The sequence below is a fragment of the Malurus melanocephalus genome, unplaced genomic scaffold, assembly GCF_030028575.1.
Source record: "Malurus melanocephalus ecotype Western Australia unplaced genomic scaffold, MMel_1.1 scaffold_352, whole genome shotgun sequence".
Taxonomy (NCBI): Eukaryota; Metazoa; Chordata; class Aves; order Passeriformes; family Maluridae; genus Malurus; species Malurus melanocephalus.
In genome coordinates this window covers 445399-458670 of record NW_026623584.1, presented here as the reverse complement: position 1 = coordinate 458670, position 13272 = coordinate 445399, and the positions used below count along the sequence as shown (strand labels likewise).

The following is a 13272-nucleotide window of genomic DNA, read 5'->3' as shown; positions in this document are numbered from 1 at the left end:
AGCTTTATGCAATGCACTAACTGTAAGAGATCCCTATTTCACATATTACAACAGCAAAATTAGTATTGTATATTTGCTAATATTAAATCTCTCTTGAGATGGGAAAAAATGTTGCCAGGAACATGGTTTTATCCCTAGTTCTAATTAATGTTTCTGGTTTTACAATTAATGTAAATTAATGGAGCAAATGATAAAGTTACTCCATRTAAGCATTTGTTTATCATTTAGTGTCACAACATCCCAAACATTTATCAMCAGGCTCTGGAAGAATTTATTCACTTGCTCATTGGAGAGAAAAAAATATTTTGCTTTATTTACTTTTAGCAAGAGGATTTCTTCCTTTAAGGGATTGTTTTCTTCTCTTTCCTGCTTCATACATCTCATATTTTATGCTTTTGAATACGATTGTTTTAGATACTACCAGTCTAAGCATCTGCCCCCATGTATTATCAGTCATTCACCAGAGTGCTTTTGTATTCTTTCCTTTAGCTCACATAATGGCATTTCCCCTATTCTGTTTGAAACAGAGGTAAAAATTAGAATCAAGTACCCCATGCATTCCAGTGTCATGAGCTGGAAAACTTGGARGATGAAGCACTACTTAGCTTTTCAGCATAGGATCCGTTCCAGAGGATTAAACTCTGAATTCCATTTTAACCTATTTCATTTTCATCATTAATTGAATACTGACCTTCACATCATGGAGGTATATCCAGGATGGTATCATGCAGGAATTGACTACCAGTGGGTAACGCTGCACGTCTAAGTGAGGCTGAAGGACAATCTGGCAGCATCTGGTGACAGCAGCTTCCACCGCAAGGAGGAAAGGCGGTAAACCCGACCTCGAGTCCTCATCCCACAGAAAATCCAGACGCTATTTTTAAATACCCGGGTCTATTCAGGGCAGCCTATCCATGARAATTCCCAGCCTGTGCGAATGTACCTCCCGTCAGCCTCTCACGGAAATAGAGAGAAGCGAGGCAAAGTGTGGTAATGTTCACTGAAATATCTGCCCGTGGCTTTTCTCCCGCCGCCACGAGGTGTCCAGCTGGTCACAGACCTTGGAGATAGTTTTTAGAGAGGCACTTTCTGCAGGTGCAGCTCCGTGTGACTGAACAAGGCACTGCTACAGAAAGGTACAAATTARTGGTTGCTTTTGTGACGTTCGCACCTGTCTCTACCCTCAGCCTCTGGAAATAACACTAATTACAGCGTTTCCGGCGTCTTTGCAAATACTGGCTTCGTATTACAAATATATTTATAATAAATTTAAAATTTCTTCCGAACCTCTCTTGAGTTTGACTCATTTCCAAACACTTCGGGTGAATAGTGAAACTGCTAAGCKAGAACATTGGGAGAAACGGCTTCGGGAACAAAAATAAATGGGAGGGGGAGCGGAGGGGAGAATGAGTTGAACATTGTCCCAGCTGCTCAACATTAACATAATTCTCACCGAAGTTATTTTGTAACTGTAGCTGAACGTAGCTCCCAACACCCGTACCTCGGCACTGTGGAGTCACTTCGTTTTAACGCTACAGATGTGCAGAAAGGAACAACGACACTTCTCTCAACTGTAAATGAGCTGCGGACCCAACTGGTTCCCACAGAACACGGTCCTAAGCTCCTGCCACAATACCCGAGGCGAGAGCTCCGCGCAGAGCCCGTCACAAAATGGCAGCGGCGGCGCTAGGACCCGACGGGCCGCGGGGCCGCTCTCACGCCAACGCCAGGCAGGAGGCGGGTCCCGAGGTGCTGGGCCCCACCCCCATGGCCTCTCCTGTTTTTACTGGACAAAGACGACGTCAATCTCTTACCTCCGCCTATCGCCGATGCGCCTCTTCTCGCCCCGCCCCCAGCAGCCGGGCGCCACTTCTTGGGAAGTTGACGGCTGGAAGTGGCGCTTGGAGCGTGGCGTTCGTGTTGTTGGTGGCAGCCCGGCCGYAGGCCCCCGGTGCCCTAGAGCTGGAAGCGGAGAGGCAGCCGGACGAGCTGGGCCCGGAGCAGCAGCAGCAGGAGCGGCGGCCGCTCGTCTCCTCGCCGCCGCCGATGGAGGCGAGCCTGACGTGTGCCGTGTGCCTGTCGCTGTTGGAGGAGCCGGTGACGCTGCCGCTGTGCTCGCACAACTTCTGCCGGGGCTGCGTGCTGGAGTGCCTGGCCTCGGCCGAGGCCGCCCGCCTGCGGCAGCTGCAGCGGAGCCCGGGGCAGGCCCGACTCGGCCGCGGGGCGCCGGGGCCGGTCCCGGGCCCGCCCTGCGCCCGGGTGCCGTGTCCGCTGTGCAGGAAGCTGTGCCTGCTGCCCCGCGGCGGAGTCGCCGCCCTGCCCGTCAACACCACCCTGGCGGAGGTGGTCAAGCTCTACCGGTCCGGCGCGGCGGGCGCCGCCGCGACCGGGGAGGTGGCGTCGGGGCTGAAGCCGGGGTCCGACCTGCTCTCCCCGCCGGCGTTCGGGGGAAGCTGCCAGAAACACCCGAGCCGGCCGGTGCAGCTCTACTGCCGCATGTGCCGGCAGGCGGGGTGCGGGCAATGCGTCTCCGAGGAGCATCAGGGCATCTTCCACTCTGTCAACCTCATAGACACGGTGTACCAGGAGGAAAAAGTAAGGCGCCAGGGGCCTGGCTGGGAGGTCGGGCTGTCCACTGGAGATCCCACCGGGCACGGGTTGCTTTTACTCAGAAACGCAGGAGAAACCGCAGCGTAGTAGACGGGAGAGRGGCAGATATCTTGCTGCTTTGGGGCAGTCAGGAGTTGCTTGTGGCCTGCCGGGGTGTGCCTTCCCCTCATGTCGTCAGGCTGCATCCAACGCACACGGGACCTGGCAGAATTACAGTAGCAATAAATCTGAACCTAGTTTACCGAAAGACCTGGACAGCTGAGTTTTGGGTGTTGTCGGATTTTTTTTGGTTTGATGAGGGASCGGAGGGGAGATTGGTGTTTGGTTTTTTGTTGTTGTTTTTCCAAATTCAGGAAGATCTAACAAGTCAAAAAAACCACCCACAGATGTTTTGTTTATAGGCTTTCTGAACAGCCATAGGTAATTTGGGTCATAGATAATTGCATATTTAGGGAGAGATAGTTTGGGCGAGTAATAATAAATGTTAAAACAAGATACCTTCCAGTTTGCATAAGAAAGCAACTGCCTGCCATAATGGTTTCTTGGCTGGCTGTAGAAGTTGTGATTTTTAACCAAGTAGTGACTATTTGGATAGAATAAGCTTTTCATATCCTGTGCAAATTGGGTGCAGGGTGGCAGGTCTGTTGTGAAGTAATTGAAATGCAGGACAGTGATGAAAAGTACAAGTATAAAAATTTAAATACAGCACTGACTATTCTTTAAGACAAAAGTTGCTTTTGCACTGATTTTCCTCCTGCCTCTCCCATCACCAATTGTGTGTCACTTGGGAAACCAGAGGAAAACAGCCTGTGCACTAGACATACTACATAATGTAGTGATACTGTAGAGATAAAGGAGGAAAACTCACTGATAATACTAGTTTAAACCCCAACAGAAATATCTTGATTATGAGCAGCTTTCTATTTTAGCAATGTGAAAAAGAAAAAGTTAATATCACACAGGTTTTGTCTAAACTGGAATAACAGCATTAAAACTTATATTGTGATAGGTATATATGAGAGGAAAGGTTAAAAAAAAGCCTAAGGAAAACAGTGGTTTAACTATAGTCATTCTATCATTATGCATTGTAGGTGAGCCTAATGGGAAACACCAGAATAAAGTTTGTGTACTGATCCAGGAAATCATTAAATGTTATTAAGGGATGTTTTGAATCACAAGCTTTTTTACTATTTTGTACAGAATATCACAGAATTGATGGGGTTGGAAGGAACCTCTGGAGATCACCGAGTCCAACCCCCTTGCCAAGGCAGGGTCACCTAGAGCAGGTGACGCAGGAATGTGTCCAGGTGGGGTTTGAATGTTTCCAGAGAGTAGACTCTACAGCCTCCGTGGACAGCCTGTTCCAGTGSTCTTCCACGCTCAATGTAAAAAAGTTCTACCCCATGTTGAGGTGAAACTTCTTGTGGTTAGCATATGGCCACTGCTCTTTGTTGTGTTCCTGGGAACCACTGGAAAGAGCCTGGCACCCTCCTTTTGGCCCACCTGTGAGATATTTGTATGTGTTCATGAGATCCTCTTTCAGTCTTCTCCAGACTAAACAGGCCCAGCTCCTGCAGTTTYTCCGTGTAAAAGAGATGCTCCAGACCTCTGATCATCCTTGTGGCCCTCCACTCTACCATCTCCAGTAGCTCCTTGTCTGTCTTGATCTGATTCTAGATAAGCACTGAAACATATTTATTTTATGGCATGGATAAAGTTGAAATAAGTGTTTCAATTGTCTTGCAGTTAACCTTCTTTAGCACTCTGAAACAAATGAGAATGATAAATGAGAAGCTGGAGAATGAGATCTCAAAACGACCGAATGATATAGATGTGAGTTACAGATGCTGGATGTTATATGTGTGTGTGTGTGTGTGTGTGTCTTTTTTTCTCTTCTCATGGTAGTTTAATCACAACCTGGAGCATACAGGTGCTCCTTAAGGCAAAGACATGATCTGAGCTTACTTAGAGAAGTGACTCAGTGTGAACATTGCTATTGCATCTACATATGTTCTTATGTTCTCATGCTTCTAGGTAATGCTGAAAAATGATATGGAGATAATTGAGCTGAAATTTGGAGAAGTTTTCAAAACTCTAGAAATGAAAAARCAGCAGTTACTAGAAGATGTTGAAAGTCAAAGAGTTAAAAAAGAAGAAGAGTTTCAGATTTGGAAGAAAATGAAAGAAACTCACAAGAAGACCATTGAAAATTTTTTGAAGGATTGTGAAAAGCTTGTCCATGAGTGTGATCCTCAGTGTTTCCTGGAGGTGATTGCCTTTTGYTTTGATATAAGTTGTATAAAGAACTCAGATAGAGCCTGCTATATGGCAGATTTTGATTGTGATTGATCAGGAAAAACAAAGTCARCCAATGAGTAATGCAGAGTACAATTAGTTAACACTTCATATTTTTTTTAAACAATGTTTTTCATTTTTAGAAAAATTTTAAGAAGATTTATTTGCAGCTTATCAATGACTTAYTGTATGCTTTCCTAAGAAACAATGTATTTCTGATTTCTGCAGTGGGTCTTTTTGCTGCCTGTAAATAAATGGAAAGCTAAGGAAGTATAGAGTTTGACTGTGTGGTAACAACTAATTAAGGAAAATTTAACTTTTACTTGAAGTAAAAGGAGCTCCCACTTTTGGAAGAAGTTTTGTGACTCCAGTGATTAGTATGTTACTAATCACTTCCACATCTTTTAACTTCCTCCTTTTCTTCCTGTTGTTCCTCCCCCTCTTGTTGTTCCCCATCCCATTTTCATCTTCTTCCTCTTATGTCTCCTGGTTTACTTCATACTCTGCCTGTTCCTTCTGTTTCTCCTTTGCCTTTTGTTCTTCCTCCACTTTCACCTTTGGTTCCTTCTTACCCTCCTCATCTTTTTCCTCCCATTCTTCCTGTTCATGTACTTCCTGCTATTTGTTTTCTTTCCCTTTAACTTAGCCCCTCCCCCTGCCCAGTTCTCCATAACAGTACATTTTTTTTTGTTGTGTAAAGATCCAGTACAGTGAGATTACCAGTTTTTTTAGGGAAGCMGCTCTAATCCAGTCAGGCTTTTTACTTTTCATTACATGTTCTTTGGGAAGTCTCACTTGACTACAGTGCAGTGCACTACACTTCTTACCACCATGATCTGCCTGATTTAAAACTAAAAGACAGCTTTTTTAATAGCATATCAAGAGCACACAGAAGATTCTTTTCAAGAAATACAGAATAGTCCTTCATTTGAATGTTTACAAATATCTGAACTTCAGAAATTGATTAGGTGACCATATGGGCGATGATTTGAGTGCCTTCATTTGTCTCTGAGTTCTTTTTGTCTTTATCACAAAATATTACAGGATAAATCATTGTCACAGACATACTTTTTTGGGTTGGGGTTTTTTGGTTGGTTGTTTTTTTTAATGTTAACAGGTTTATTTTGTATAGTTCTGTGCAATTAAAACGGACTTTGTCAATACTGTCTCAAGTATTTTGATAAAGCAATAACTTTCTGACAGTTAGAGAAAAGCTCATATCTTACAAATTCTTGTTTTATTTATAGGTTGCCTGTGGCTTGAATACAAGGTATATTTTTTTCATGTTTAATTAGTTCCCTAGTGTTCTTTTAGATTTTTAAGATTAAAAACTTTCAAAAAATAGCTACATTGGATAAGATAAGCAATTTAAAATTAAAATAGTATTGAGTAATTAAAGGTTATAATACTTTCAGATTTTTGGATGCCTGATATTCCAAATTTTAGGCAATGTGTCAAGAATTTGAGYGATATACTATCTGGGATCAGACCTAATCAAGCTTTTTCATTATCTCCCTTACTTTATAAAAAGTGAATATAGAAATTCATTAATACCTGGCGATTGGTTATTTTCAGATGTCTTACTTAAACTTGAACACTGAAGCATGCTGAAGCTTTTACAGAAATCTTTCAGTGTAAGAGTGTGTGTGGATATTCTGCAGTATCTTTATGTTTGTAGTGCACATATCCTGTAGTTTCTTGTAAGGTTTCTTAATTTAATTTCTTTGAGCATTTAACCTGCATTTAAGAAAGAATGTTGGAAATTTAGTTCTTTAAAATGCATTATGTTTCGGACTAACATTAGCAATGCTATCTGAAGAAGGAGTATAATTTAGATTTGGGCAATGTCCACTAAGGAAGGTGCTGAAGAGTCATTTTTTGCTAACCTACCAGTACTACATCTTGCAGTTTTCATTGAGTATGAAACCTAATTCAAGTGAATAAGTTTAAAAAAAAAATCTAGAGAACCTGACATTTTATTGAAGACATAATTTTCTGATTCCTTCTTCCTAGTGATTTCTTAATAATTTTTTTAATATATATTAGACAGGTAWAATTTAGCTATCTTGTAAGCATGTAGAGAAATGTTTAAGTTGGTTCAGTTTGGGTTGTTTGGTTTTTTTCCTTTTCTAGAATGAAAACTCAGCTTGATGTGATGAATATAGCATCCAGCTGGGAAAAACCACCAGTGTATATGCCAAAGAAGATAGATATCAAACCTGTGATTAATGAAATTTTAACATTGGAGTTAACAACTGCTAATGCAGGCATTGTTAAAGGTAGGGAAAAAGGACTTAAGATTTGGGAAGTCCAGAAACCTGGAACTTGTGGAACCAATTGCTAATAAACAATCTGCATGGCAAACACATGCAAGAAAGCATCCAAGCAAATTAAATGAATTATTTCATTGAGGGTTTTTAAATGTGTTTTATGAATGTGCTTTCTCTAGGAAGCTCCTGGGCTATATTTTTGGAATCTGGGTACAATATCCGACCAACAGCGCTGTTGCTGAACTAGATGAGTGTTTCTTGTAATGTCATGCGAATGTTGCCTATGCTCATATTTAGTGCCTTTACCTCACAGCAGGAGGTGTTACATTTTCTGTCAGGGCAGGCATCTCCTGCATTTAAAAAATGTGTTACAMAGGCTTCTTGCTTTATAGCAAAAAACTTAAACAAGGGCTAGGGTCTCACTTAGGGCACTGTAATTTTGTTCTTAAGTGGAATCTGTTTAGGTACACAGGAACCTTTCAATGTTTTCCATATTTAATATGGAAAACAGGGGAAAGGATCTCCATCACTATTTTTGTGCTCTTTCTAATAGATCTGCCTTATGAAGGAAATGAGAGCTCAACTCCATTTAAAGATATCTTAAAGCAGTGGCAGGATCAGAAGAATATACCCAACAAATTTCTTGTAAGTTATTGGCTATATGATCTACAACATGGTTGGTACTATTTTGGCTTACCAAAATGAAATATAATGTCTGCTGCAAAATATTTTTCAGCCTGTAGCAGGACAGGATGAAGCAGACGGTAGCAGGATCCCTACTCGCTTTATGTCAATATCAGAAATGTCAGCATTTCAAAATATGAGTCATGAGGTATGATTGAGCATCTGTTGTAAGTATGGCTAAGTTACTTTTTGTTATGATGCAACCTGCTAAATAAGCTTTAAAAAATTTTTTTTTCAGTTTCCTTAGCAAAAAGTTACCCTTCCAATTCTAGAATGAAATCTGACTAGGTATTAAAACTGTCAGAATCTTACTTTTTTTTTTTTTTCTTCAGAAAGCTGAAGCTTAATCTTACTGCTGACTTCAAATACTTTTATATTTAGTGTGGCTTTTGGACTCACATCTGTAGCTTTCTAATCCAATTAAACTTCCCTCATGTCTATTTCAAGAGGAAGTCATCTGCTTGTATTCTGTTATCTAGATATACTAGAGTTCCATCTTAAAGACCACATAAAATAATTTGACATGAAACTGAATCCAATCTCTTTTGTTGTTTCATTTCAAATTTTGTAGTTATACAACTAGATTTTCTTTTACTTACTAGCAGATCCATTGGTGTGGCTGAGTATTGTTCTGTACAGAATGAGTCTAGTTAGTTAGTGAGGCATGGCTGGTAGTGAATCACATATATGTTCTGAGACTACCACTCAGTGGTATAATTAATTACTCAGCAGTATAATTAATTAAAAAGTTGCTTCGGTCCTTCTAATATAGATTTTTTTTTTCTGTATTGTTTTGGAAAATACCTGTTTTCTATTGCCATTAAGAATGCAGTTATACGTAGGAACAAAAACAACCCAAACAAAAACCTCACCACTGAGCTTAATTTCAGATGGTTATTTTTCATGAGAATTTATTTGAGAATTTGTTGCTTAATATCTATTTCTGGTTTTGATAGAGCCTTCTCTTTCAAAACCTCCTTTGTCATCAGGGTTCTGTGTATGTTGTTCAATGGCCTTTGAAGAACGTTTTTCTGTAATGACTTGTGTTCTGTTGCCTTCCAGTAGAAAAGGAAAAAYACATTACAAATGCTCTAGAATATATGAAAACTTTTCTTCAGTCTTAGTCATATGTCAGTTTTATAACCTCTGAATCCAGAAATGCTGCTTTAAATAATGGATTTTTTTTKCTGTAATTGTAGGAATTACGTTACAAATATTATATGGAACTTCAGAAGCTCCCCAGTGTGTTTAAGACTCAAAATTTCCCTGCAAATAAGAAGTATAAATTTGTAACTTCTGAGGCCTCCAAGAAGTCCTCAGGAACTTCTTTTTTATCTTCACCTACCAAAGCAAATAACACAGAAAGAATAAAAATGGGAACCCTGCGACGAGCTGGTGGCTTTGAGAAAAGAAACTTTTCTGGAATCAGTGCTCTCAGTGTCCCATCCACAAATACAATGTTTTCTGAAATGAATGGTGACTTAAAATTATTTCATGAAGGAAGTGCACAGGAAGTATCCGCTCCAGCCCYGTCAGAAAACTCTCCAGACCTGTCAATTAAAGAAAAATTGCCAAGACAGACATCATCAGTTAGTGTTTCCAACGAAATGGATTCTAATTCTAGCACCACTTTSGATTTAAAACCAGGAGCAACAGGGGCTGTTACTGTTTCAAATTCAGAATCTGTGGATGTTTCTGCAGAGAGACCTTCAGGTGTGCCTTTTACCTTCAGTGCATCTAACAACTCATTACCAAGATTCAGTAAAGATAAAGGTACATTTTCCATTAAAAAGCAAGACAAGAAATGTGCTTTTCCTCAGTTTTATTTAGGGACATGTGATAAGGTGGATAAAACCAATAACCAGGATAAACATGGTTCTGAAACCAAAAATGTTTGCAATGATTCAACCAGTCCTAATTTAAACTCAACAGAAAGTGAGAAACCACACATTTTGTTTCCCTTTGGCAATTCAGAAAGAGATTGGTTTGCAGGATCCAAAGCCAGCACTTCATCTAAGGTTTTACCATCATCCTCATTTTCTAACCAATCTGAGAAGCCATCTGACAAAAAAACATTGTCTCACATGACAGAAAAAACACTTTGTGCAAAGGAACCTGCAGGATATAGTACACAGAAACCATCTGTCTTAGGGGAACAAAAACCTCACGCCTCAGAATCCAGCACAACTGTAGCTTGCAGTGCTTCAGCACCTAACTCTACAGCTGGGGGTAATTGTGTATCCAAGTCCCCTGTTCTAAACAGTAATTGTGCATTTTCCTTCAAAAGTAACTTTTCATTGCCTTCACCAGTGTTTTCATTTGGAGGTATGCTGACTTCTTCTGTGTTTTTTTCTGGAAACAGAACAGAAAARATGGGAAAGGAGAAGATGAAATCTCCTGACAAAACATTTCTAAATCTAGGGAAGCCTGTATCTTCAGAGTGTGCTGARTCTGTTTCTTTTCAGAGTTATCAAAAATGTGAAGGCTCACGCTTGCCTATGAATTCATCTAAAAACATTGAAAGGGCAGAAAGGCTTGGTGATGATAACATTCCTTGTCAGCCTTTATGTTCAGGAGTCCTTCCCATTGAATATGAGAATGCACCTTCCACTCAACTCATTACAGCAACAAAACAAGAAAAGAAGGTAAAATATGAAGAAACCGTTGCTGAAAACAACTGTGTGTGTCCTAGAAGGAAAGGTGAACCTGAGCCTGTACAGTTTCAGAACACAGCTTGTTCTGTTCCTGGCACATGCAGTGATCCATCTTTAGGAGGTTCTGTGCTTGTAGTAAATGAGACAGGAGGAATGCTAAGAGACAGCACTTCTGACACTGAAGAGCCAAGTCAAACATCTGTCTCTACTGATACCAGCCATGCATCGGAATATTTTTCTGTTGCTGAAGATAATATGTCTGCTAGAAGGAAATCAGATATGAAGAGTGACTGCAAAGGGAATTAAACTGATATTAAATAAATTCTATTTAATGCACTAAAAGGTGGGGATACTTGTGATTTTACAGCTGTTCTTTCCCCCAATTCTTGCTAATTGAGGTATCTGAGTTGGAAATGTACTGCTTATGAGCAGTACAATGCAATGAAGTGATTTTTTTATAGTATAGTCACGAACTCAAGGAACGACCAAAAATGTAATGTCCTGATCAAGACCAAAGCATGGCCATAGTTGCTGCATCTTCAAAAATGCAAATCTTCTGGGTTACGTTTGGGGTTGGAGAACTGAGGTGTCCCAGAAAGTGGGTTGGGTGAAGCCTCAATAGCAGGAGACAGTAAATCACTGTCTGGGTACAGCAGCACTTGCACTTAAATGGTGCAAGAGCATTCATCTCAGGCAGGGAGGAAAGAGAGTTGCAATGAAAGTAAAGAATATTGAAGGCATTGCTGGATATAGTTTTGCCTGTCTTCATTTGGCTGTTTCTTTTTCTGTGATGTGTTTAATGTATATTGAAGGTGCAAGTTCTAGCGYCATTTTCAATAACTCCTCTCATACTTTTGGAACTGAAGTACTCCATCAGTGTTCTTGTTATACACTGCAGAAGGGTGTCAGCTACACTTCTGAAATGCTGCCTTCAGTAAAAAGAAACATCACAATTAAATTTCAGTTCTTTTTGGCAAGTTCAAAGTTTGGGAATACTTGGTCAGATATTAACTTGCTGTTTTAATGAAAGCTTTTGGAGAATCTAGCTCTCAAAATACAAATTTTCTTTTAAAATCTGTGTGTAATGACAAGAAGAAATGAAAACAGTACTCCTCACTCTATGTGTTAATGATTTAGAACTCATGCAATTTTTAGTCTGTAAAACAGTATACAAAGTAAGGATAAGAAGACTCTTTTCTACTTTGCTGGCCATTTTGTTGGATCCAAGGGACAACTGTGTTTTAGTGGAATACACAGACAGTAGTACTATTTTAAAATAAAGCTGTTTTGTTTACTGTTCACTCTTCAGCAAAAGCTGATGCTGATTTTAAAGAAATTMATTCAGTATTAGATAAATATGTCAACTGGCAAGTATTAAATCAAAATGCAGAATGTTTAATATTCCATCAGAATTTTTCACTGGCAACTAGAAAAATGAATAATCTGCTAATTAGCTCTGTAAGGCTGTAAGAAAAATATTACTTAAATCTCTGCAATACTTGCAGATATACTTACTGTGACATAATACTTAGAAACTATTCTTAGTTTAGGAAATGTTGACCTAATTTTGTGTTCGATTCTCGGCCTTAACTTTTCTGTCACAGTGCATTCCTTTATTAAATGTGYTGAAAAAATAGTTTCTAGTATTTGTAATACTTAATATTACTGCTCTGTTTGCATTATAGTAAGGAAGGTGGTGAAAATTCTCTTTATGGTTATTTTTTTTAGTTCTTGATGTTCATCCCGTAAATCTTACTGTATTTCAGTTTTCCTCTGAGATTTTTTTCTGCTGTTATCTGTAGACATTCTTGTCATGTTCTGCATGTGTAGGAGAGAAATGTTAATATTGATTCAAATCACTGGAAGACAAAGGCTGAGTGAGATGCTAATGGCCAAGAGTATCACAGGTGGAGGTTGGTCTCAGTAATAAAAGTGAGAGAAATTGAACAATTTTAATAAGGCACCTGTACAATTAATTGCGAGAAAGTTGTAGAAAATGTTAGTTTTCTTCTACAGCGACAAAAAAAACTTAATGAACTAGGGTTAATCAGAAACCATAAAAAGTTTCTTAAACTTACTTATTTTCAACGTGTCTTCTATTCATTTCTCTTGTTTCATGAGAGCTTGATAAACTTTCATGCAGATACTTTGTCTTTTTGTGAAAAGATACCATCCTAGAATCATAAAGCAAATAGACTATGATGCACTGGTTTTGAAAGTAGAAATGGGGGGTTTGCTACAGTCCTAGGACTGCTTTTCAGTCATAGTTGTGCCATGTTATAGCTCAGCATTAAGGTTTTACAGGGCAAGTAAGATTTGCACAGAAACCCCCAACAAAGAGATACTCGCCCCACTGCCTTGGCCATACTACGCTGACCTAGAAGGGAGTCCTTCCCAGTTTCCTGAAAATTATGTGAGATGGTACAGAATAACCTCTCGTCCTAGGCATGCCTCTTCCTGGCTACTAACTCTGTCCTGKCTGGAAGCAGGACAGTCAGTGATTTTGGATGAACACCAGAGCTAATTCAAAGAAATGGGATTCAGAGTTGTTCTTACTGCATGTTTTGCTTATTATCTGTGGAAAATAACTTGTATCAGCATCTTGGTTATCATCATAAAATTCTGTGTGACAATGAAGACTGTTGTCAAAGCCTTCCTAGAGTATCTAAACTTAGCAATGTGTGTACGTATTTTCAGATGACAGGTAGATGAAAAGGCTGTGTTAAACTGTAGCATTTGCCTGAAAATAATTCTGAAAA

The 13272-nt window shown here is 39.8% G+C and overlaps 2 protein-coding genes across 7 annotated transcripts in view; one reads left to right on the top strand and one right to left on the bottom strand.

The window, feature by feature from the left end:
* The window catches only part of SPOCK3 (SPARC (osteonectin), cwcv and kazal like domains proteoglycan 3), a 327128-nt gene extending 325104 nt beyond the window's left edge, over positions 1-2024 (bottom strand). For 3 of the 6 annotated variants that reach the window (XR_008966143.1, XM_057378291.1, XM_057378290.1), the window contains exon 1: positions 1815-2024. The gene's annotated coding sequence lies outside the window, so the exon portion shown is untranslated. The other 3 variants (XM_057378292.1, XM_057378294.1, XM_057378293.1) reach the window with 3 other exon arrangements.
* A 22-nt stretch (positions 2025-2046) lies between these two features.
* On the top strand, positions 2047-13266 carry LOC130580656 (uncharacterized). The gene is made up of 8 exons (XM_057378288.1): positions 2047-2595; positions 4357-4443; positions 4645-4878; positions 6153-6175; positions 7039-7184; positions 7729-7820; positions 7912-8007; positions 9059-13266. Exons 1-8 carry the CDS (start codon positions 2047-2049, stop codon positions 10817-10819), a joined length of 2988 nt encoding a protein of 995 aa, XP_057234271.1. The 3' UTR covers positions 10820-13266.
* Positions 13267-13272: the final 6 nt, after the last annotated feature.